The following is a 24,997-nucleotide window of genomic DNA, read 5'->3' on the forward strand; positions in this document are numbered from 1 at the left end:
GTATGAGCTAGAAGATGAAGCAGTTATGGCAAGCACACACACACAGAGAGTCACACAGACACATACGTATAGTTAGAGTCACAGATAGTCGCATCTGTGTATGTGTCTGGCATATTCATGCAGACTGTTGAAGCTTTTGGCTCACAGCACTCGCTTTCGTTTTTCTTTACTTTTTGGCCACAGCTCTTCAATAATTTTCTTGACTTACCCAGTCTTGGACAGGGTGTCTGTCGCGTTGTCGTATCGTTTGGCATGCTCTGCAAATTCACAAGGGCTCTGCCAGGGACCAGTTTGACTAATGTAACTTACGTGTAGAACATATTCAACTACCAAGCTCGGCGACGCGTGCCCGTTCGCCCGGCCTGTGTCCTAATAATGCAAAACATTTGTATGGCAAAAATGTTCCGAGCACCAGACAGGGACTTCATTTTATATCGCACTCACACACACACATAAACACACATTGCTATCCATGTAGCAAATGTAGCATCTTTTTTGCGGCTCGTTAAGTTGGCCTGTTGCCATTTGTTTTACGTAGCTTACACAATTTATGAATACCCCGATCTGCACTCAAAACTTGTGGCTGCATTTAATGAGTAACCCAAAATGTAAAGACAACAAATGTTATCAAATTTGAACAAGCGATATTTGTGGCTAATGCTGAATGCATGTCGTAAAAGTTTTAATTCGGATTAATACTGAAATTTCATATCTCACATGTCACAGAGATTATATTCGACGATAGAGCTCATCCGTAAATCTTTAAAAATTGTGAGAATATTAATTAATAAACAAATTTCTAATGCAGCTAAACTAGATTAGCTTCAGACTATGTTAGTCTAAATGCAAAACAAGTAAAAAATGTTGCAGTAGGACGCAAGTCACTAAAATAATTCAAGTTATTCCGACACGCAGTTTTAATTATATTTAATTTATATTTAAATAGAGAATTTACTCAGTCATTAACAGCAGACTGTAAATAAATAAAATATAGTAGTAAATAAAACAATAGAAATATAAAAAACATTTATCTGTTCGAGTCCAACAGTAAGTCAGTCAAAATATTTATCTATTAAAATGTTCTTAAACAATCTACGATATAACCTATATATGACAATGACTGTAAGAGCTCAATGCACTGAACGAGCTTAACTTGTCTTACCAGCAATTCAAAAAACTATTTATAAATGTAATTTATAAAATAATAATATAGTTATTAATTATCATTTATGATCATTATAACCTGATTTCCCATTTTCAGTGGGATTTTCAATGGGAGCAAAATCTAATTTATTCCTTACTATTTATTTGCTAGTATAAGCTTCCACCTACTATTTGTAAACTGCATTGACAGCTAGATATGCTCCTTATTTATGTCCTATAATATATACGCACTTTATCCATGAGATCGCACTTTTAATTATAAATACGAATAAGGTAATAATCAAGCATTCAGGGCCGCTTAACAATATCTTATTTCATGCTGAAATCTAATTAACGACTTCAACAATAGCTAATTTTAAGCTGGGTAATTCATATTTCCTGACGACTGAATGAATAATGAGAATCTATTTGATAAGCTGCCTGTCCGCCATTTAAGCCACAGCGGACAATTGACACCGCAGTCGTTGGCATCCGCATCGCTGGAGCATGGCAGAGCAGAAATTGAAAATATTGTCATTGTGTTCTAATTTCGACTGGTGTCGGTTTGTTTGGGCACTTAAGCCGCAAACGGGTTGACGCCTGTGCTATAAAAGCCCGGCGTTGATTGCCAAACAGCAACAGTCACTCACAAGGGGACAAGTCAGCAAATAGTCGCCATAAACAAAACAAACCACAACAAAAAACAAAAAAACAAATCAAATCAATATGAAATTCCTCATCTGTTTGGCTCTGTGCATTGTCAGCGCTCAGGCTGGCTTATTGACTGCACCCGTGACCAGGTATGCGGCAGTGGCTCCCATAGCCACATACTCGGCTGTGGCCCCCATTACCACCTACTCGGCTGTGGCTCCCGTTCGATACTCCAGCTATGCTGCCGCTGCTGTTGTTCCTGTCTACAGAACACCTGTGACCACTTATGCCGCAGCACCTGCCGCAGTCTATGCCAGTCCTCTCTGGAAAAAGTAGTTGCTGCTTAATGGTAATTTATGGCCTGATACTTGGATTACTTCAGAAATAAATACATAAATAAAAATACCATGAATCGTGTTGTGGCCGTGGGTTTCAACTATTTCGCGTGTTTGCTGCCGCTTCTTAACTCAATTGATGTTAGCTTATTATCTCCATCGTCCACTGATAATGTGCTTAAAATAGCATATGAGCTTTGTGGAAATCTATGTAATACCTAAAAAGCTCTGTGAAACAAGAAAAGCATTCGAGTTGGTTTCAAATTTGGAATATTTGAAATTTATATTTATATACTGCACATTTAATAAATGTCGAATAAATTAGAGTTTAACGCATTCTTCAGGATATTTTCTAGTCAGGCATTCCTGACAGATTCGCTCTTGCGTGTATTCTCTATGTATCTCTACGTTTCTGTTGCTATTTCCGCTTCCGTACATAAATAAACAACACACACACAGACAAAGAGAGTGACAAGCACACGCATACGCAGATGCCTTAATAACTGTGTGGGATATCCTGGCCATCTTCTTCCTTGCGTTTTACGTGCTCATTATCTGTGCTTCCGAATAATTAGATTCAATTACCCACTCGACAGTCTTTCATTGCCAGCAACAAAGGCAGCGGCGACGTCAGCGACAGCAGTTGTTTGCTATAACTCCTCATCTATTGGCGTTAAAATATGCTCGCCTTGTCTGAGTTTTATGCGCACGTATCGTACGTTAGCTATTTCATGCGCTAATCTATCAATTTAGCTGGCATCTCTTTAAAGAGATCTCCGTGTCTCCACCTGCAGAATTTAAGAGGTATTAACACCCATCAGCAAGTCAATTGCCTGTTAAACTTCTCAAGGATATTCATCAGGCTTTGGCAGGCTTTTAGCTTTTCACGTTGCCATAGATATTCAGGCTTGGACTGGGCTGCTTCAGCATTTCGTTGCCATTCGTTGGAGTGGCACTTATTTATCATTTGTACCCTCCTATTCATCTTACGCCAGCCACTTGAACATGGGATTATGTTTAATGATGCCGAATTTGTCTGCTCAGTGAAAAAACGGAAGAAGTTAAGCTGCTTAAGGACACGCAAACTTAATTTCTACCTTGTCCACAGTAGGATGTCTATAGATTTTAAGTCTCATTAAATTTCAGATGAACAGAAAATAAGGTTTTTACTCTGAACCCATTGAAAATGTGTATTCAGGGCTGTGGTAAAATGTATGTAACTGGTGAAGAACGTCTGGCCTGATTCTTGATCTAGCCTTTTCCGTCTGTTTGTGCGTCCATTATGTATTCGTATGGTGACTTTTTATGCGTGTCCACCTATAATAGGCACAGTTCAAGTTTGTTTTTAATTACCAATACCTTTGCCTGTTTCCATGGAATCTGTTTAAGAATCATGTCTCTCACGCCTTCGGAGCTAGATTCACTCAATTGACATTCCATTTAGTTTCATGTATATTTTACACGATTTTGATTTATTTAATATTTTGGTTTCGATCCATCGGACTTACCGGCTCCAAATACAGCAAAATTATTTAAATTTAAATTCAGCTGCAACTATGGCCAAAATGCAAATGAGTTGTGGAAAATTTGCTGAAAATGTCATGGAAATCCGTTGAGTTCGCAGTTACTAAAGAAAGCAAAAGCCAATAGCGCGAATACCTGTGCACACATGAACATTCAAATTTGTTTATTTTGTCGCAGTTGCTATTGAATTGCAGCTGAATTGCCAGCTCCTACTTTGCTTTGGATTTATGACTTCAAGAGTCGGATGTTTAATCTGTCTCTAAGATTTTTTTAAATTAGGTCCCCTTTAACATAAAATCCTTTATTTTATTATTTTCAAGTTTCGTAAAACTAGATTTTCCCAATCACTAGACTATAAAGTATGCTATATAGTTGTATATAAATATATAGTCTAAGTAAAGCTGGACTGTTTGATCTGTATACCATTCCCACCATCCGTAAGGAAAACAAGATTTGTGTATATATTATTAACTGTTATCATAAAATTACGTATATGTATTGTGTATATATTTTGGAGTATTTGTAATTAAATCTGCTTCGCATTCTTAAGTAAAATTGTTATTTAAAATCACACATCAAATGAATTGCCTCTTGCTCTTAAGGAATACATAGTACAAAGTTCTAACAAAATTAATCCTAGATTTATGTGTAAATGTATATATATATATTAATATATAAGCATAGCGATTCGTGTATTACATGATCTATGATAGTTTTATTAGACATTACGTGCAACAACTTACAAATTAATATCACTATAAATGCACAAAGATTCTATAGTTCTTTCTTTGTCCTTTTAGCCAGAAATCGTGAGCTGGGCTTAGACGGCTCCAAGTAGAAGAAAAGAGTGCGATAGTGTGATTAAAATTCGGTGTGAAAACTGTTAGCCGTATCGATCATCTTTGATTGCAAAAATATCTCAGCATTGTCAGTCATCTATAAAGAAGGGAAAAGTCTTTAATTATTTTCGTTAGGCATTTCGCAGTTTATTTCTACCTCCTTAAGTGTTAGCAGTTCGTCCTTGTTTTCATCGCAAAGGCTGAATAATGTGGCCGCTTCCTGGAGGGCATAGCGTGGTGTCTTTGGATTCACATAGTTCAGTAACTCGCCACGATCGGCTTTGCCATCGTGATTCCTGTCGATAATGCGCTTGAATTCCTCGCGACGTTCCACGAGAGTTTTCGATATGAGAGACTTGCGCAGCAGATCTTCATCGTCGTCCACATTGAGGTCGGAGAATTCTTCCAACGTTAGCTGATCATCGCCATCCTGGTCGAACTGTCGCAGAAGATCATCCACCAGCTCCAGCAGATTGGATACACTCGACTCTGGATGCCTAAAGCTCAGATACTCATCAATAGTCAGTGTAAAGAGATCCGTGCGGGCAGCCTCCGACCAACGCGCCTTATCTCTCATCATATCCTCTCTTGCTCTGCGATTCAACGTCGTATGCCTGATCTCATCGTGCTCATCGATGTCCGCCTCGGTCATGCCATGTTCACGCAGAAAGAAGCGGTGGTACTCATCCCATGTTATCAGCCCGTCGGCCGGCGCAATGTCCACGCGCCGAAACTCCCGGGCATTGTTCATGATGGCAATGTCTATGTGTTCCACAATACGTTTATTGATGTACTGTCCCAGCTCTTGAATGGACAGACGTCCATCATGATTTCGATCCGCGCTGCAAAGAAAACAATGTTCAGATATAAGAGAATATTTTGAGAGAGAGTCTCATATATATAGGGTATATTAGATTATAAAAATATTCTGTCGTCTGTCTAATTATTATGGAATCTAACTGCTAGTTAAAAAGGGAATGTAAGAGGTTTAAGCCTTTATTTCTCAAACATATTAAGAATGTAAGAACTGGCGGAACAAATAACTTATAGGACTATGTGAGAGGAGGAGTCGATCCCTCTGCAAAAATTGGCAATTTTAGTAATTATGAACTATTTGGGATCAATTGCAAGAAGACGCAATGAAGATGTTCGGTATGGCTCTCATTCTGAATTCTGATGAAGAGTTGAATTTAATTTTATATTTTGTTCTGTGAAACCCCTATCCGCTATTTGCTCAGTCAATTCAACTTTCGATAACAGAAAAAAACGAATGAAATAAAATTTAAATTTCTATTTTTTCGCTTTGGATTAATTTTTTACGCTAAGTTTTATAAATGTGTAACCTGGATTTTCTCCGAATATCTTTATGGCAATGTTAAGATTTGGGTTTATTTTCAATTACTTTTTGGTTTATAGCTCGGTTGAGAGCTTGTTTCGACACAGGAAAACCTAGGGGACTGTGTTAAGCAGGAATGCACACAAATGACAGGAGAGGAAAAATAGTTAATTTGTAGTTGAATAACTCAAATATACTGAATATAATGAAACTGATTTATGAAAGCGCTTGTCAGCCACACATTAAACTCCAATTAAGCAGACCGTAAAATGTTGTGATAATTGCGTGTGTGAAATTGATAGCCCTCATTTGTGGCTTTTGCCTTTAAATTCCGTTTTAATGCTGTGGTACAGCCAACGCCCCAGTCCAGGGAGCATTGGTTCCGGCAATTCGGCCAGTGCCAATTAAAATGTAGCTGCAACTGACACGGGCTATTGTTATAAATTTTAATTGTGCGCCTCTGTCTGTCTGTCTGACTATCTGTCAATGACATTTTCATCACCCCCTCAGCGCCGAGTCGCTGTTATCAACACACGCAGCTCGTTAATGTCCTTCGGGTGAGCACTCCAATTAGGACACTGCGGCCAGAAGCCTTTTGCTGCCAGTACATTGATTTAGCGCTGCTGCTGGCCCAACATGAAGAATGCCACAAACTAGCACACAAGTTGCATGCAACATGCAGTCAAGCTTCGCTTGCATTCGCAAGTTTAACAGCACGGAAAAGTTATACGAATAAATAGCAGTGCAAACGGCGCACGGACCAAATAACTTTCGAAAACTTACAGCCGGGTAAAAGTATATCCTTTAAACGCGAGTTGACTTTTGATACTCGTGAAATGCGAGGATAAAAGTTGATTTAATTTATGCAAAAACAAAATCACTCTCCCTCTCTCTCTCTCTCTCTCGGTGTCTCTTTCTTTACGGATGTCATTAAATGTTTTGATCGTGCTTTTCCCTTACTCTAGCTCGCAATATCGCCAACTCTCATCTTCCATTATATCACACATATATATAATATATATAAATATATATATATATAATATGAAGCCCTTGCTTTGGGGACAACTATTCATTGCTTCGCGTCTCTTTATTAATTTGATCTTTTTCTTTCATGTTTCATTCTGCTTTCTCTATTTCCCCTTTCGAACAGTAGTTAATACAGGTTAGCTTTAATATTAAATTTTTTTTATTCTATTTTATCCATGTTGTAAACATTCGAATATATCCCAGAATTCATACTTCCTTTTTATCAACACTAAAGAATTTAATTCTTTTAGTCTCCTTAATTTTATTGCAATGTACAAATAATTTCCAAGAACTTTTTGCAGTGACAACGTTGACACAATCCCAACAGGAGCCAAAGATCCCGTTTCGCAAAATCTTTGCTGTCGCATAAAAAAAGAGAGAAAAAGGAAACTATCCAACACTGGCAATTGGCAAAGGAAAAACCACAGGCTTATGCAAAATGCATTTTCGCCTAGCAACTAATCCCATGTCCTGCTGTTCGTCAAAGGGCATGCTGTTTGTCAACTTAAAAAAGTGCCCGACTGTGGCATACGCTCTATAGAACTCTTTTAGATAGACAAATGAATTATCTGCCATGATACCAAAAGGTCAGCGTTAGGCAATCAACTACGTGAAGTATTTTACTTTTACCTTTTATATCATGCAGACCATAAATACATAAGCTTTTGAAGGTCTCATACCTAGCTTCTTGTCGAATTGTCCTTGTTTACCAATTTTATGACCACAGGGTATAGAAAGAAATGCAAAAATGTGAAAAACGCAGTTGAAATGAAAAACTTTTCATCTAAAGTATGCGTAGAAGAGATGCGAAAGGGTGGAAGGGAAAAAGTTTATTCTTTGCTGTTTTTTTGGCTTGTTTGTTTTTTATTTCTGGGGAATTTGTGCACTCTGTGCCCCTCGCCTGGGCGACCGAAACTCCAACTCAAACCGAAACTCCGAGCTGGCAAAGACCGCAGCGCACACATACATTACGAAATTGCGAAGGAGGCGTAGTAGAATGGAGGCGGGGCGAACAACAAAAGTTTTGCGGAAGGAAACTAGCTAGAAATCGCTTTAGTTGCCGGTTTATTTATTTAAGTTCTAATGCCTTAAATATATGCTAATGAAACCACAGTGCGGTGCAGCCACTGCCATCGCATTCGCTTTTGCACTGGAATCCCCAAGCGCATTTCAACACAAATACAACAAGAGCGTTTCATTCTTTCATCGGGCGCAACCGATTGCATAGCGCTCGTTTACCGCCCAGCTACTTCTATATATATATATTTAAAAATAGATGTTCTCCATTATTATAATTATAATTATCTGTAGACGAGGGGAACAAGTGAAGTTAGAAGATATTGTGACGTAATTTAGGCTGATCTGATTTTACTATTATAACACAGTAGTAACTGTAAAACCAGTTTTGATAGCCCTAAGAATGTGGCTTAGGGGATCATAATTATTCTGATTGGGGTATCGGGAAAGGGACTATATCAGACGTGAGCAAACACGTCAATGTAATGCACATTCAGGATCCTCTATAAACTCTTTTCACATTGTGAACGAGTATCAACGCAAGCAGAACTGCAAACGAAATAATCCTTTGGATACGCATTGACACTCCCCTGGCAGCCATTTCGTGATTATTCCGCTGGTTAGTTTGAGTGCATCATGGGCGTAGCGCCGCCCACTGGATGCTTTAATAACTGACACCTATACAGGGCAATCACATTCGTGGGCACAGCCAGCAGCAAACAGTCCTGATTGAGGCTCATATTATTCAGACGCTGTCGCACCTCCGCTCAGGTTAAGGCGCTTTGGATTAGCATTTGTTGGCAAACATAAACTCAAGTTGCCTGCGGGGACTTTCTATTGTGCTGCTCGCAAGTGTTTGTCACTTTAGTTTATGAAATTCACAGACTTGTTTGCTATGTGGCAAATGGAGTTTGCTAAGAAAACTCACTTAAGTTGTCAATTCTAAGTAGTCTGCCACTTAAAAGACTTTCCACAGAAATATAGAAGTTCATTTAATTAAAAATGAGGTGAATTAATTCCGTTAAGAGTGGAACTAAAATAATCTTAATTAGTTAGCGTAGTTAACATCGTCGCAAATTACCATCTCTCCCACTGCATATGTGACATACATATAAATATGTACATGTGTGAGTGGGAGACGTGATGACAATATTTTTTATCATCTCTTTTTCGGTTTCTCTTTATTTTCGATGCCAGCCACAAAAAATGTTGTATTGAATGGACGTTAATCGATACTTCAGTATTTCAGTATTTCATTCAACAGGTAGTGGGCACAGAATCGAATATTCAAATTTCCAAGTAAAATGATTATTTTAGTTACGAACTATTAACATAGGCGTGAAACTTATCGATAATTAGCTATGAGTAGGATTTATCAAATTGGTAAATTGGAGGGAAATCATATGCGGTCAGTGTTGGTTCACGCGGAATTATGGACTGTGGCTTCTGGTGGTCTGCTGTCGATAAATGTTATTGAAGATGTGAAGTGACAGCCCAAAGATAGATAATAAGCCGCTGGCCATGACCACGCTAAGACTGAAAACGTTACAATTGGGCGACATCAAGAGCTACAAAGAGCTGTCCGAGACATTTAACAAATTAGAATGTGTCCATCAATCATCCGAAAGGCTTCACTGTAAGACAAATTGCTTGGAAAGCGCATGAATCAAAGAACAGCGCGCAATAGTTTTCCTGTCGAGCCTTGTAGAATATTTTCTGGCGCCATAGAGACCCGCGACAGTCTATGTATACATCTGAAGTAATCGGGCGAGCAAAATTGAAACGCAGAAAATTAAAAGGAGTGTGAAAAAGCATTTAACGCAACGTAGAAGCCGGTCTCGCAGAAAGCACAAAAGAAGAGAAACAAATCAGCATGAGAGAGAGAGCGATCGCAAACGAGAAAAATTCAGCTAAAGGAGAGAACTGAAGACTCTTAAATCACTGAAGACTCTTAAATGCGAAAGTAATTTGTGGTGTTTAGATAGTGGCACCGCAGAAACCTGTGATTAACGGTTTCCAAGTAAGAGAAAGACAGAGAAACATTTGACACCGGTTTCGTAGGAGCTGAAGGGCAGGAATATAAATATCTAAAGAGAGTGATATTTGCACTGTGACTATTTTTAGTCATTTTTGAACAAAATACAAAAGTATCCAAAAAGTAATTCAAAAAGGCTAATGTATCATGAATGCAATAAAAGTTAAGCTATTTGTGTTTCAAGCTAAAGAAAGCATCTGTTTTGGTGTGATTGAGGCTGATGGTGCCCTGTGGCATGAAAAGTGTGGCCTATTCAAGAGGTAAGCAGTTTGAAAGACTTGATACTCAAACAAATTGTGGGCGACCATGAAAATATGGGGTTTCTGACAAATATGAGTTGGATAACTTGCATGTTCACCGAGATTCAGGAGCAACTATTTCCTGATGCAAGCAGCAATAAAATGCAAGCCATATTGCAAATGTGTACGGGCCTCTTGGTACTAGCTGCACCGAGGTACTTTCTAAAGTTCATCGATGACAAAATTGAGTATTTCCTGCAGATGAAGTTTGAAGCCTTCAAAAATGTAGTCGAGCTCAAAGCCCTAATTGAACGGAAAACAGGAAAAACTGTTAAGTGTCAATGAATCGAACTTTTAAGGAATCATGGAATCGGGAGGCAGCTGACAGTGGCATACACCCCACAACAAAACGACGTTGCTGAGAGAGCCAGCCGCACTTTGGTTGTCAGTCAGGATGATTCCTGAGAGGCTGAGTAAGTATATTTACGGAATCGCTCGCCAACCAGTGTCCTGACCAGTATGACGGCTATTAAAACAGGGATTGGTAAGATACATTTTCTTGGTCATCTAATAGTTCTTGATTTCATAGCAGTAGCTTTGGACAAGAGTTCAAGGTCTAAGGGCTATCAACTGTATGACCCCGTGTCCCATCAGGTGATTGACAGGCGAGATGACTCTTCAACAAGATTCAAGGCGACAAGAATGCAGTCGCATACAGGTAAAGTTACCATACAATCTAGTGATACTGATGAGGCTGACAACAACGATAGCTCAAGAAGCTAACTTATAGTATTCGAGCAAAATAGTTATGATTGTATATAAGTTGACCAATGAATCACCCTAAGAGAATTTTCCAAATTCTAAAGCTTTAATTTCAATATGCTCGCATTCGTCTTTCTGTCTGTGTGTTCGTAGTCTTGACTAAAACACTCTTAATTATTTGGTTTCGATCTGGCTGTGAACCATATAAATATTTAGTCGCAATAATTGGACGCACATGAAATTTACTTTTCGGTTCAAATCTAAATTCCCGTGCGTTGGTTAAATTAAAAAAAAATATTTAAAAAATAAACTATTTAACTCGAGTTATTACTGAGCTGTAACTTTAAATAAAGAAATAATTAAATAAATAAATAATAATAATGAAAGATTGAATTTTTTAAATTAAAAGTACATTTTTATTTAGCCAATTAAAATGTAAATGTTCAATTTAAAATACAAAAATTATTTAAGGTTATTTATATATTTAGAAGATTAAAAAAATAAAATCGTTAATAAATTTAATAAATATAAAAATGATTCGGTAAATAAGAGCTTAAAAATTCTGTTGCGTCGTTGAAAGTTAAGTGCATTTATTATACAATTGTAGTAAATTATTAAACAAAATCTAGTGACATCATATTAAATTTTGAAAAAAATATCTGTTCAATAAATTTAATCTGCATTAATAATAATATTAAAGAGCATTATCAAGCGCAGACCTCGACCCAAGGATCAAAGACTGTATATTTATTTGCCCGAATAAACATAATTGCTTACAAATGAACGGCCTTAAATATAATAGCCAGAAGTTGTAATTACTTTTGCTACGGAGATTTGGGTAGTTAGCCTTACATATTTATATATATAACATACAGAAAATATATATATGTGTCTATATACTCATATATATATATATATATATACAAAAAGTTCAATTGATTGCAAAGTTTAAATTGCTGTGCAGTCGAGTGAAAAATATTGAAATCTCGAACATTTGACCAACTTAAAGTGCGGCAAGTAACTTACGAAATGCTTAGCTGGAGACAGCAATCAAAATCGAGAGCAAATGCAAAGCGAAAATGTGAAAAAATAAGGAAATAAAGTTTGGCAGCAACGGCAAAATGTGAATTCAGTCCAATTTCAAATTTATTTGCCCGCAACTTGCGAGCAACTTTTAGCCAGCGTAGTAAAGGGGAAGACACAAATAGAAATTTTTGTGAGCTACGGAAATATTTGTATGTAAACTTATTTCTATATTCAATAAATATTAAAATCGTATTTCCAATTTTCGCTTCTGATTGCAGCTGCGCCCACCAATGGGGCCATCAATATGGCATTTATATTGAAAGCCCCTTGATGGCGATGTGCATAAGCATGATGGCATTAACCTAATCAGAATTAATGATAGTTTAATCCGATTAAAGGCTCAATGGTACATGACAAGGAGGCGTGGCATTTGTGTGCGTATCCTATCAATATTTTAAATAGAATTAAATATTAAGCACACATTGCGGACGGTTATACAGGCGTTGTTCGAACACTAGAGGACTTATTCGGTCGAGGGCTTGCATGAGAAAGTTTTCTAAATTGAAAGCTTTAATAGCGGTGGAATGCTTTGTACTCTAACAAGATACTTTTTTCCATTAGTGAAATTGAATAGTAATTATAAGTAATAATATTGCAAATTTGTTACATTTTCGACAGATTTCTTAAGGAATTAATTTTAATTGTTATCAATAAAAGGCATACAAGTAATGCATATCTATAATTAAAGTAATGAATCAAAACAATTAAATAGCATATTTTATATATTATATATATATATATTATATATAATATTATATATATATATATATATATATATATAATATTATATATATATATATATATGAAATTCTCCCCTCACTAAAAAATTCACTTTACTTTTGCTCAAAGCCCACGAATAATAAAATGTGTAATGTGTAAAATGTGTAATCGAAAGCTTTCGGGTTTGTTACTCATACGCCACGTAGTCCGCTCGTTGTGGTTTTATGATTACCCCTCAAAATGTTGAACAAATTTCTGCTTTTTGTGTAAATATTGAATTTTTTGCTCTTTTTAGAAAAAATTGAAGTATAAAATTGATTGAAAGGTTGAATTTCAACAATCCCAATATCAAATAAATGTAGATAAAAACTTTCTATGCCTTTTTATAGTTTTGCTTAAATTTTTTTCTTCTAACACAAATAAAAACTTTAAGCTCCCAATGCTGTCAAAATCTTTAAATGTTCTATATAAATCTAAATTATATTTAATGCTTCATATATATAAATCTGTCTGTGATATATATAAATGTGTCTTTTAAAGAGTATAATGTACAGTTAGCTATCTATAACTGATATAAATTACTCTCTATAAAGTTTAAGAGACTTTCGATCGAATAGAATCACAGAATATATAAGTTAGTAAATTATAGCATAGTATATTATTATATGCAGGTCAGTAGACTTTTAGACGACCCTTGTACAATATAATATATAATAAACTGTCTAGCATAATCTTTTTACTCCCAAAACACATACATAAAAGTTAACCACACGCATTATAGCAGCTAAGCCTAATCATACGCCATGTTGGCCCCATCGCTCGTTATTAACTGCTTTCATAATTCTTGTGGTTCATTGGCAATAAATTAGGTGCTGAGAAAACTGAGGATGCTTGCTAAGATTTATATTCGTTAAATGAAAAACTAGCAAAATAGTTTTGCTGTAATACGACATAAAATTTAAAAATTTCAAAACTAATATTTTCTGTAATTCGCCACTGTCGACACGTGCTGCACAGCTTCCGCTCTAATCAATAATTATGATTGCCTTTCCTTAGCCGCCTGCCCTTAATCCGATTATCCGGCGCCCAATCAAAATCATTCAAAATAACAAATCGCATTTGGGGTCCCTGAAGCACCTTTTCGCCCAGTTTCGAATGGAACATCTATCAACTGCTGCTGTTGCTGCCGCTGCTTCTCCCTAGCCCATAGCTGATTCGCCTGCGTTGCCATAAATTTCACAATTTGTCGTACACACAATTCTGGCACGCACAGCGCTGGCATCCATTTTGTGGTCTTCTTCTTCTCTTTTACCTCCGCCATTGACGCTATCTGTTTACCGCTGGCCTGCCAACGGCGCAGCGTGAACAATAGCCGCTGGCAACAAAAGCAACAACAATGCAGCTGCCTCCAAACTAGCATCAAATTATCAGCCAAACAGGCTCCCTGCCCCAACTGCCCTATCGTCAGTAGCCAATGCTAAGGCGTAACTTACCGCTTGAAAGCTTTTGCAAGTATTTGCTTCTCGTTCACATTGCTGGCCGCTAATATGACTGTTTCGGGCTGTGGCTGCGACGTTTTGCTGGCTGCGATTCCACCACCTTCTCTTCCTTCCGGTTCTCCTGCTCCTGCCCCTTCTCTATTAGCAGCTATCGGCTGCAGTTTGTGTCGCTGCTGCTCCTTCGTCTGGGCATTGCCCAACACTAAATTGTTCGTGGCCAGCTGCGACTGCGACTTCAGTTTTTGCTTTTCTTCTTCTTGCTGCTGCTGCTGCTGCTGCTGCTGCTTTTGCAGCGCTTCTTGTTGTTGTTGTTGTTGTTGTTGGTCGCGGCTATTAGGGTGCTCATTGAGCATTGACTTGGCCTCTGCCGGGCTCTGCTGTTGCTGTTGCTGCTGTTGCTGCTGTTGCTGCTGCTGCAGCTGCAGCTTGTGGCTGGTGCTGTGCAATATGAGGCCAATGAAAAACATATAAAACAAAATGGCGCACAATGTCGAGCAGCGCAGCCAGCGGAAGCTTTTGCTCAGCTTGTTAACGAAAGTCATTTTGTGGCCTCCACCGGACGTACGTCTCGCTTGTGGACTGGGTCACCCACTCGAGCTCTGCCTCAACAGCAGCCTCAGTCTCCGCCTCACGTTGCGTGTAATTTGCAGAAATTTTTGTTGCCTGCCGCTTCCGCTGCTTATCCGGTCTTGTGTGTGCGTGTGGGTGTGTATGTGTGTGTGGCGGGCGAAGGGCGGCAGAGGATTGTGGATCTGCCAGGATCTGCCTCTGTTGCTTGTCGCCACGTTCGCTGTTTCACAGGCGCTCGCTGTAATTGCTGTTGCAGCTGTACATTAATTGACTTTTATGTTGCACTGGCAGCGATGCTGCGACGTTCCTGTCTACAAATTGACCACGCCCACGCGCCCAAGATTCAGTTGTTACAAGCCGAGTTAACCTCTAATGCCAATTTGATGTCCTATTCCTGTTCCGCTTCCTTGCTATGTGCTCCATTGCCAGACATTTGCTTCCAACGCAATTTTACATGATTGCTTCCAGATTGTTTTCATACATTTTCATTGGGCTTGCAGCGGCCCCTCCTTTCCAGCTGCGGTTAGAGTAAGAAATAAGCGGTTAAAGTGATTTTATAAAGATATTATCTCTACGTAACTCTATTCAATACTAATGCAGCGCAAATGGGAGCTGTAAAACTATTGTTGTCAAGGGAAAATGACTGCAAATTCCTTTAAAATCATTTGAAAAGCTTAAAGCAAAAATGTTAACTCATTTCATAAGTATTAAAATATTATTATTCCCATTAAAAGTTGTATTTATATATCATTTATATTTACATTTATTATACTTTAGTTATGTAAGAGTAACATAACTCTTTGCCTTTCAAAGCGTTAAAAAGCTTTAAGTTTAGAGAGTTTTTCAAAAATAAATTAGAGATGTTTTTTAACAATTCTATTCTATGTTATATCATTTGCATTATATATTATTTAAATTTATTAATAAACAATATTTAGAGCAACAAAGCCCTTAACCTTACATGTCTGCAACTACTATTGAAGTTCATAAGCTTTAATGAGCTTCAACTCCGCTTTGTTTTACAAAACTTGTTTTTCTACATCTTATTTTAATTTAACCTTTTTGAGCTACTTGGAACAGCCGAAGCAAACTAACATTGATTTAATTCACATATTGAGTTTAGAGTCTTTCAGCGTCTATAATTTTAATTATGCCCAAAACTTAATTTGATTAAAGCAAAGCTTCATACTTCTTTAATCAAAAATTATTTGCAACTTAAGACTTTCCACAAAGCAAGCTGAACCTGCGTAATGTTTAAACATATATTACGCTCAACCTGAAATCAAAATTGGACAGACGTCCATTAAAAGTACTACAAAGCTCTTAATATTATTTAAATTATATTTTCTTAAGGCTTGTATTTGGGTTATCAATGTATTTTGAAAGAATTTAATAAATAAACAATAAATCTGAAGTGTTCAGCGCAGCTTTAAAAATACTTGCTAATCATGTATGTAAGATTCCTTTTAAGCTCTACATTTCTATATATAACTCACATATATAAGCCCTCGGCAACGCTGTCAAGTTACACTCTGAAGGCTAATAAGGAACCTATTAAGGTTTTAATTAAAGCTTTTATTGTACTTGCCAAGCATTTAATCTTGAAAGTCGTTAATTTACTTAACAACTTCCAATTTTTACTGTCCTTCAGAGCTTACAATTATTTTTGTTTCTTTCACCTACTAATTGGCCCCAACTGCTAGGGCCATTGTGTTGATCCATTAGCCGACCAAGCGGCGAAAATCTGTGAGGATTTCTTTCGCCCCATGAATGAGCCAGGGGACAGTCATTAAACAGGGCCACAATAATGACTCACATAACGGTGAGCACTAAAAATCAGTCGTAAAGCTGATTAGATGTGCACTCCTAAATCTGGAGGGTACATCATAAAATGGCTTCCAATTTAATGATGCATTCGTAAATTTCTTGAAAAGGTGCTCATAGCGATGTAAGTGTATTTGTATTGAGATATATATATATATATATATACATATATATATATATACATATACATATATAAAAACATATCGATCCCTTAAGTTAAGCTAAGTATCTTCTCTGCCTGGGTCTTTTGACCCACTCACTTTCGCTCTGATGCAGTTATGCAATTTTAAATTGGTAAAAAACAATAATTTAACTAACGCTCTTCAGCGTGGCCTCAACTTGTTTTGATTCAGTTGTGAGTTGACTAAGTCACTAAGAGTCAATTTATGCATTCGAATGTGTGCTATTTTGAGTTTATGTTGCTATTGTTTCCTATTTACAGTTATTGCTTTGCCTTTGTAACTGTTGTTGTGTGGCCGCTTGAGGAGCTTTTGTTGAGCGGGGCTTACTTTTGTTTTCATTTCGTTGTGCTTCGTTGCTTGTCGTCGCTTTTGTTGTTGTTGTTTTTATTGGCTCGAAAAACCAGTTGAACATCTTTTCAGTCATCTTTAAGCGCACACACACACCCATACACACATAGACATGGACAGCAGCAAAGAGTCACAGCTGTTTGCCATTTGTAGCTGTTGCTGTTATTGCGTTTTTCTCTGTCTTTTATTAACTGTTCCTTTTGTTTTATGTCTTTGTGAACTTTCGTAGCTTATTAGCAGCAGCAACAGCAGCAGCAGCAGTTGGGTGCAAAGCTGAGTGCAAAGTGATGGAGGCAAAAAGTTGGCAATCAATTTTTAATAACCATTTTTGCTCAACTGCAAACGTAAAGCGTTCAGCAGAAAAGAATATATACTATATGCTTTGCAGAGCAGCAGAAGCAGAAAATGCTTAATGAATTTACTTAATATCGCAAAATCTAATCCAATTAGCAAGTTTATAAGCTCTCGCCCTGCAGGCCTGTCCAACTTTTTTATCTGCTCGAGTTGCTGCTCATTAAAATTGTCCACGACAAAATGTTACACTGATTCATTTCGCAGGAGCCCCTCGCCACGCCCACTTTGTCGTCCAGATAGTGTCAATTTCAATAAAAATTGATGATGAAGCAAAGTGCATGGAGCAAAAAAAGCGTTAAACTTTATTGCAAAGCCCTGGAGCGACAAGTGAGAGACGGGGGAGAGCACGAAAAGTGCCGTTGAACAAGTGGAAAGTGGAACGAGGACTGTGGAATGTGGAAAGTGGAAGGGGATCCCCGACACAAGCAGCATCGATAAGCACGCAGCTGGCACAAGTTTAAAGATTTGATTTACAAAGCACTCGTTCCCGCTCGTCCTTTCTCTGTCTCTGTTACGCACGTCTCCTCGATGCAGCTTTATTTGACTGGACATGAATGGCTAAAGTTACTGCTAGTTAAGCCCAGCTCCATATCCGATCCATGGCATTGATGATGAATTGTTTGCATTGCTCTAGATAAATCTATTGATGCAGCAGCCACTGAGCAAAGAGGCGATAAGATAACTATTGAGCACACAATCGATTCTAAGGATTATTGTTTCCCCATTGCATTGCAAATGTTTGTTGTCAGAGGCGACAAGCTTTTTCACTCTGCAATACACGGAGAATGAAACAATAAGCTGCAAATTGTGGAGTGATGCACTCAGTAACTATTAGTTATGAAACAGAAAAACATAGTTCCCAAAAAACAGGCAAAGAATTCTTTATCTATCGATTCTAAATTGTTCCTTTGCCTCGAGATTCGATTCGATTCGATTTGTTTAGCTGACTTAATACACGACAAAACTCAATTTTTGTATTGATGTTTAATATGATAGAAATATCTCATATATCTCTAGTCTTTTGTGTATTTGTGAATTTTTCTTCTATTTAAGAAGATATTTTTATACGCAAGAAAATGCTCTTAATATATGTGATACAGCCTTGGCTGAACTCTGCATAAGTTATATAAAAACAATGATTAATACTCAAATCAGGCTTAAATAAACCCTTTTGGGATGCGTGCTTGGATGGATATTGTAAAATCAATTTTTGTCGTTATTAAATTTCAACATTTTAATTGAAAACGAAGTTGCGGATGATAAAAGGATAAATAGCCCGAAGTCAACGCCCAACAAACCAAAAAATAAAAAATAAAAATATGTCAAATTTAATTAAAATTGTCTACGAAAATATGAAAATTAATTTAAATTTATATTGTGCATTCCACAAGAGTTTGACATTCCAGCCACAAACTCGCAAGGGATTGATTGTGATAGGGCTTATGATGTGCATTATGATGAGGATGATGATGACAATGATGGCGAATATTAAAGGCATACATCGTTCATAATTTAATTCAACTTTTTAATTGACTTCAAGTGGCTCGAGCTGAACTTTGGCAAAAAGCCCCGAAAAATTGTAGCCAAAATAATTTCAATTAAACAAAATTTGTTTGGGCACTTTTTCGATTAAAAGAATTTGCTTTCAATTTAATCTGAAGCGTAGATATATATACGCATGTATATATTTAGCCCTGAAAGTATGGAGCAGCCAAATGGAAAGCATAATTAAATTTTACTTGAAGCGAACATCGCGCAGCTCTTGTGTACTCGCTGTAATCCTTTTTGCCGTTCTATAATCAACTTTTCAGCCAACCGAAGCCCAGAGTTCAACCAAGCAGCCAGCAAAGAGCTAACCAAAACCCCATCAAAAAAAGAGACTAGCAAATAAGTTGATTTGCTGGTTGTTTGCTTAGAATGAAAATGCCGAAAAGCGCAATAAAAATGCAAAACAGAAAGTGAGACAGGAGACTGCATATGCATACTCATTGCAGCTGACCCTGACTGCTGGCTGACAGCCAGAATCAACAGCGTTTAAAAAAAAATATTGCAAAAACAAGGCTTGTTTGTATAACGCAGCAAACATGACGTATGCGCAACATGACGTATACGCAACGCAACGCAACGCAGCGCAACGCGGCGCAGCGCATTGATCTGAAGTGCTAGCTAAATTACCATGGTAGCAGCAGGTGGATGAAGACCCACCAGGATGTCGAATTGACATAACACGCACCCACACACACAACCAAACAGCCACACACAGGTGCGTCAATTTGCCTGGCGCAGGGGAAAGCCACATAAAGCGGTGCTTAAAAAAGAAGCGTGGCAAATGCACAGCAAAACTTTGCGTACACTTCAAATGCAAAGCGTCATCAACACAAACACACACAAAAACGCACCCTCACACATACACACACCAATGGAGCAACAATATAAGAGTAAAAAAAACACGTGCTAGACATGCAAATACCCTAGGCTTAATTTACTTTTGCATACTTAACATATTACGGAGTTTCATTCTTTGTTTTAATAATACTTTTACAACTAATTATAGTTGTCATTGGTGTTATTATACCTACTACTGTTTCAGTATAATTAATATTAATAATTTCTGTATAATTAATAATTAATATAATTATTATTCTGACTTCTATTGATATTACTATTATTATTTTCACTTACAATATATTTTAAATATTTGCAACTTCTGAGAGACGCTTGACAATCAATCTTATTCATACTCTCATCAATTAATACCCCCAGACGCAACTGTTGACTGTGCACACGAGACGAAGCTATCATTCTCACATGCAAAGTACGGGGTATTAATAAACACCTTCCCATTTGAGCAGCCATGTAAATGCAACTGACTGCAAGAAATGCTGTAGGTTAGACATTTACACTTCTCAACCTCCCCTTGCACTCTGGCCCGTGCCCCTTGCTGTCATGACAACGTGGCAAAAACATCAGGTTGCCAGCCCCCGCGATTCTACTTGCCCCCTGCTGTTCTGCCATTCTTTATATCATTTACACGTTGAATGTCGTGTACATTGCAGTCGACACATTTCAATGCAAGGAGTATTCGCAGAGGCACAGAAACAGGAGCAGAGCCAGAGCCAGAGAAAGGAACATGGCAAGTGCAAAAAATACTTTATGCGATGCAACATTTAGTGTCAACCCCATTTGCATGGCAAGATTGTAAAGCGACTTGAATTGAGAATGGAAATGTGGCACATTTTAACTATTATCTGAATTGTTATGACACATTTAAAAAATACTATTATTACTATTATTATTAAAATAAACATTGTGTGTCTATATAATGCTGTACAACTCCACGCACAATTTGCAGCTTTGTCTGCTGGCCTCTCAGCCTTAAACTGTATTAGATTTGTATTTCAGTTCGGATTTGCTTTAAAGTTCAGTTGGTAATAGCAAAACATATTTGAAACGGCATCTTTTTGGTCTATTTAAGATTGAGTTTTAAATGTCATGGAAATTTAACACAAACATCTCGAGTATAAATAATTCGAGAAAGAATATTAAGAATGTCAAGTTATAATATGATGTTGACCTATAGGTCGAGCACAGTAGTCGTTTAAGAGCGTGTCACACGTTTTTATTTGTTAAGCCTTTCTGCATCTATTTTTAGAACAAACTTAATTTTTTTGCATGAAGAGTGATTTGGTCATTCATCATGCAAGATAAGCCCAAACTGTTTCCGTTTTGCTTAGGGCACCAATTCATCACTCTGACATACGACTAAGTTGCAGCCGCTACTTTTTGCTATATAAAACTTAAGAATAGTAAAATATTTAATCACTTAACGAATTTATAATTTATTTTTTTTTACTAGTTATATAATATTTCACCTAGTAAAACGGTCTCTTGATAAAGTTATCATCCCTCGAGGTTTTTGTGGGCATGTCTATTAATCTATGATTAATTACGATCAATACGTTACAGTTAACCACCAGTGCGTGCCACGCAGCGTATGCGTTACATCGTGATGGAACAATTAGGCGTATGCTTAATATTGATCGTTGAGCAATCAGAAACACATTTGCATGGGCCTGCAGATAAAGCAATTAATTGCCGTGTGTTGCAATTAAAATATGTCCAACCCCGCTGCGGCTAGCCCTACTGCCCTTCCTCTCTTCCCCTCTCTCTTTTCTTTTGCCACTCAACTCTACTCTCTGTCTCTTTCAGCTGCGACTGAAACTGCGATTATGTTACTTGACCACACGGTTGTACTGTGGCCCACAACCGGTTTTGTCTCTCTTTCTCTCTCTCTCTCTCGCTCTCTCTCTCTGCCTGTTGCTGGCAATCATGGCAATTGAATCATTTGGCTCAAACAGCGCATACATGATTTACGGCTCACAAACAACAACAACAACCAACTGTGAGACTTAAAAACTCAAAACCTGGTCATGATTGTCGTTTTGCCAGTTTTTGTTTTTTTCGCAACAAAACAAAAAAAGTGAAAGCGCACACTTGGGGCTGACACAACAAACAGCTCTTATAGCACACACGCACATTTGCATATGTTTGTTTGTTTAACTCTCTGTATGTGTATGTGTGTGTGTTTGTCGGCATTTAAACGTAACAGATACTTGAGCTCTGACAGCTACCATGCAAATGTCAGGCCGTGCGGGCAAGTCAAGCCTCGTGTTATGCAGAGCTATGCAGGCCTTCCATGAATGAATGAGTGCACACGCACACCTATACACAGATAAATACTACGTAGCTGTGTATGTTGCGGGCCAACAATGTAGCGAGCAGAAGTGCAACAAAATGCATGAATAAACAACAACTCAATTTGAATGGGGCAACAGCAAAAACTACAGCCAGAAGAAGAACAAGGGAGAGCACAGCTTGCAGAAGTCGTTGCGGTATTTCATCAGGCATTTTGAAGCAGTTTTGAATAAATCTACAAAATCTACCACTAAATGTATTCTCCCAGCGAAAACAAATGTTGAATGTGTGCATCAATTGCAAATTAAGGCAAAACCAAAAACATTTATTTGCATAAACCAAACATCGCACCCCAAAAAGTGGAAAAACACGCGTTTGTTCTATGTTATACACGATTGCAGTTAGGAAAATTTATTTTTTTGTATGTGTGTTGCTTGAACTATGGGTTCGAGTCCCAAGGGCGCGAGTCCCGGACTGTGCGCTGTCAAGGTAGTTAGATTGTCTAACTTTAAGCATTCTTAACTATATATATTTGTATGATGATCATTTGATCATTTCATTTGAATTTTAAAATAATAATAATAATAAAAATAATAATAATAATAATTATAATAATAATAATAATAATAATAATAATAATTATAATAATAATAATAAAATATATATCTGTGCTTAGGCTGCAAATAATTTCTTAGTGTTAAGATGCGCACAAGACTGCAAGACGCTTGGACTTGAAATACTTTAATACAAATTAAAACAATATAGTCTTGCTGATATTCTTATTTCTGGATCAGATAGTTATATTTTCATATATATTTTTTTTAAATTTATTATTATTTAATTTTTTGTTTTTAAATTATTCAGTAAATTGTATTGGGCTTACCCGAATCCAATGAAATCTCTTGGACTTCGACTTCAACATTTTTGATGCGATTGGATTTCTTAGCCTATTTTTTTTTAACCTTTCTCGTAAAAATAAACTTAAGCTCATAATTCAAATGTTCCAAGTTGATTATTTGCAATTTATAGAAACATAAATATGAATAGCTTTTTGCTCCATATGAATAGCTTTTTACATCACATTTAACACGCGCAACATTTCTTAGTCATAATTTAAAAATTAGGCGGACGTGGCTCCAAGGCCAATTTACTCAAACGGAATGACATTGCCCAGACATATCGATATGTGCTTAAAAATAATTTTATTACTTTAATTTAAATAAAAAATGCATAAAATTAAATATAACAAATATTTCTATACAATTTTTAGTGCGCTTTTTATTAAAATTTAATGTAAACCATCTAGTCGGGAACTGTTTATATATAGCTGAAGCGAAGCTATGCAACAAAGAGATATTGAAAAATATCGATTTTTGTCTGAGAACCTTATATCCAAATTGAAGGGATTCATATTTATTTAAACATAATTTTATATTCTATACATAAAAAACAGTATTAGAAGAAGCCCCTTTCCAACTCTTCAGCAACTCACACAGACAGGACATATTAAAATGATTTCAACATAACACACGCAACTCTAAAATATTAAGTTTCTATTCTTCTATTTTTTATAAATATGCTCCTCTTGTATGCCCTTATCAAATGGATTCGCAGTGTTTCGCTTGTTTGCAGAGCCGAGAAATGCAAATGAAATAGTGAAAACACTTGAAAAGCATGCGAAGAGAAGAGGTGGAGAGAGGAAAAAGCGTTAGAGTGGCGAACAGCGGTACAGCAAGAACAATAAGTATATAGCTAACATAGTAGTTAAGCAAACACAAAATTGACAAATACAATGACAGTTCGCACTCACACACATAGACACAGGCAGAAAGAGTTTGAGCGAAGAGGCAGGAGGCGGGGCTGCCACCTGACGGGCTGCCCTTCGGAGGATTGCAACAGAAATGACAAACGTACTTTTGATAGACTTGTTGACGACAAGCTCTGGCACTTGGCAGCTGTCAGTTACAGCCAGCGAGAGCGACGTAGCTGTATGTGTGTGTTTGTGTTTGTGTTTGTGTGTGTGTCTGTTTGGCTGTGTGTGCGTGTTGGCGCCTGCTTGTTAGCATGACCATGCGGCTGAGTGTGAGTGACTGTGAGTGTATTTGTGTACTACATGTGCGAGTAACGGACCACCGAACCAAGACCTAAACTGAGCCACATTTTTGTAACATTTTTTGGTTTTTGTTTTTTTTTGCATTAATATATAATAGGCGAAAATCAATACAAATGATGGCTGGCCAATTGCTGTAAACATATTTTGCGGTTCAGTTTTGGTAATTGCAGTCATATTTACGTTGCAATTAAATGGCTGTGTTTATTATACCCAAGCACAACACCAACTACATCAGCAACAACAACAAAGGAACAACAACTATTTAAGTTAAAAAAGCAACTGTAAGTTATCCGTTATTACACTCACTGGTTGGTTTGTTTTGTTTTTGTATATTTACGCGCGCGTAGGAGTGAGACGAGATGACGAATTTTGAACGTGTTTTTGTGCTTGGCAACTTGCGCGTAACTTTCAACAGCACGACCAACTCGCAGTAGCGACTATTACGTACTAACCTAACGTGTGCACTTACGTACCGCGCTTTGGCCAACTGAAGCCGAAGTGAGTTTTAGCCGAGCCGAAAGACGAAGGCATTTCAAGCGAAACTTTAGCGTAGGGGTATAGAGAGGGGAAAGAAAAGATAAAGTCAGAAAACAAAAATTAAGAAGTAAAAAACATAAAATTGCAGGTAAATTACTTAAACTTATCAAAAATATATTAAGTTATTATATAAACAAAAAACATAGAACCGTTTCAAAAAAT

General features: G+C 37.2%; 2 protein-coding genes across 4 annotated transcripts; one reads left to right on the top strand and one right to left on the bottom strand.

Annotated features, from left to right (window-relative positions):
- Window positions 1–1,869: 1,869 nt before the first annotated feature.
- LOC111597194 (larval/pupal cuticle protein H1C-like) lies at window positions 1,870–2,130 on the top strand. Its single transcript, XM_023311764.2, has one exon. The coding sequence runs from the start codon at window positions 1,870–1,872 to the stop codon at window positions 2,128–2,130; it is 261 nt and encodes an 86-aa protein (XP_023167532.1).
- Window positions 2,131–4,421: 2,291 nt separating this feature from the next.
- LOC111597184 (45 kDa calcium-binding protein) lies at window positions 4,422–24,875 on the bottom strand. Of its 3 annotated transcripts, none has more exons than XM_023311750.2 (4): window positions 24,605–24,875; window positions 14,207–15,299; window positions 4,650–5,334; window positions 4,422–4,589 (listed from the first exon to the last, which is right to left on the bottom strand). In XM_023311750.2, the coding sequence occupies exons 2-4, from the start codon at window positions 14,752–14,754 to the stop codon at window positions 4,515–4,517; spliced, it is 1,308 nt and encodes a 435-aa protein (XP_023167518.2). In that variant the 5' UTR covers window positions 14,755–15,299; window positions 24,605–24,875; the 3' UTR covers window positions 4,422–4,514. The 3 variants fall into 3 exon arrangements, with proteins under 3 accessions (XP_023167518.2, XP_023167520.2, XP_023167521.2); XM_023311752.2 differs by lacking the exon at window positions 24,605–24,875 and adding an exon at window positions 23,069–23,118; XM_023311753.2 differs by lacking the exon at window positions 24,605–24,875 and adding an exon at window positions 17,116–17,232.
- Window positions 24,876–24,997: the final 122 nt, after the last annotated feature.

The sequence above is a fragment of the Drosophila hydei genome, unplaced genomic scaffold (assembly GCF_003285905.1).
Source record: "Drosophila hydei strain 15085-1641.00,03,60 unplaced genomic scaffold, DhydRS2 tig00008139-arrow-pilon, whole genome shotgun sequence".
NCBI lineage: Eukaryota > Metazoa > Arthropoda > Insecta > Diptera > Drosophilidae > Drosophila > Drosophila hydei.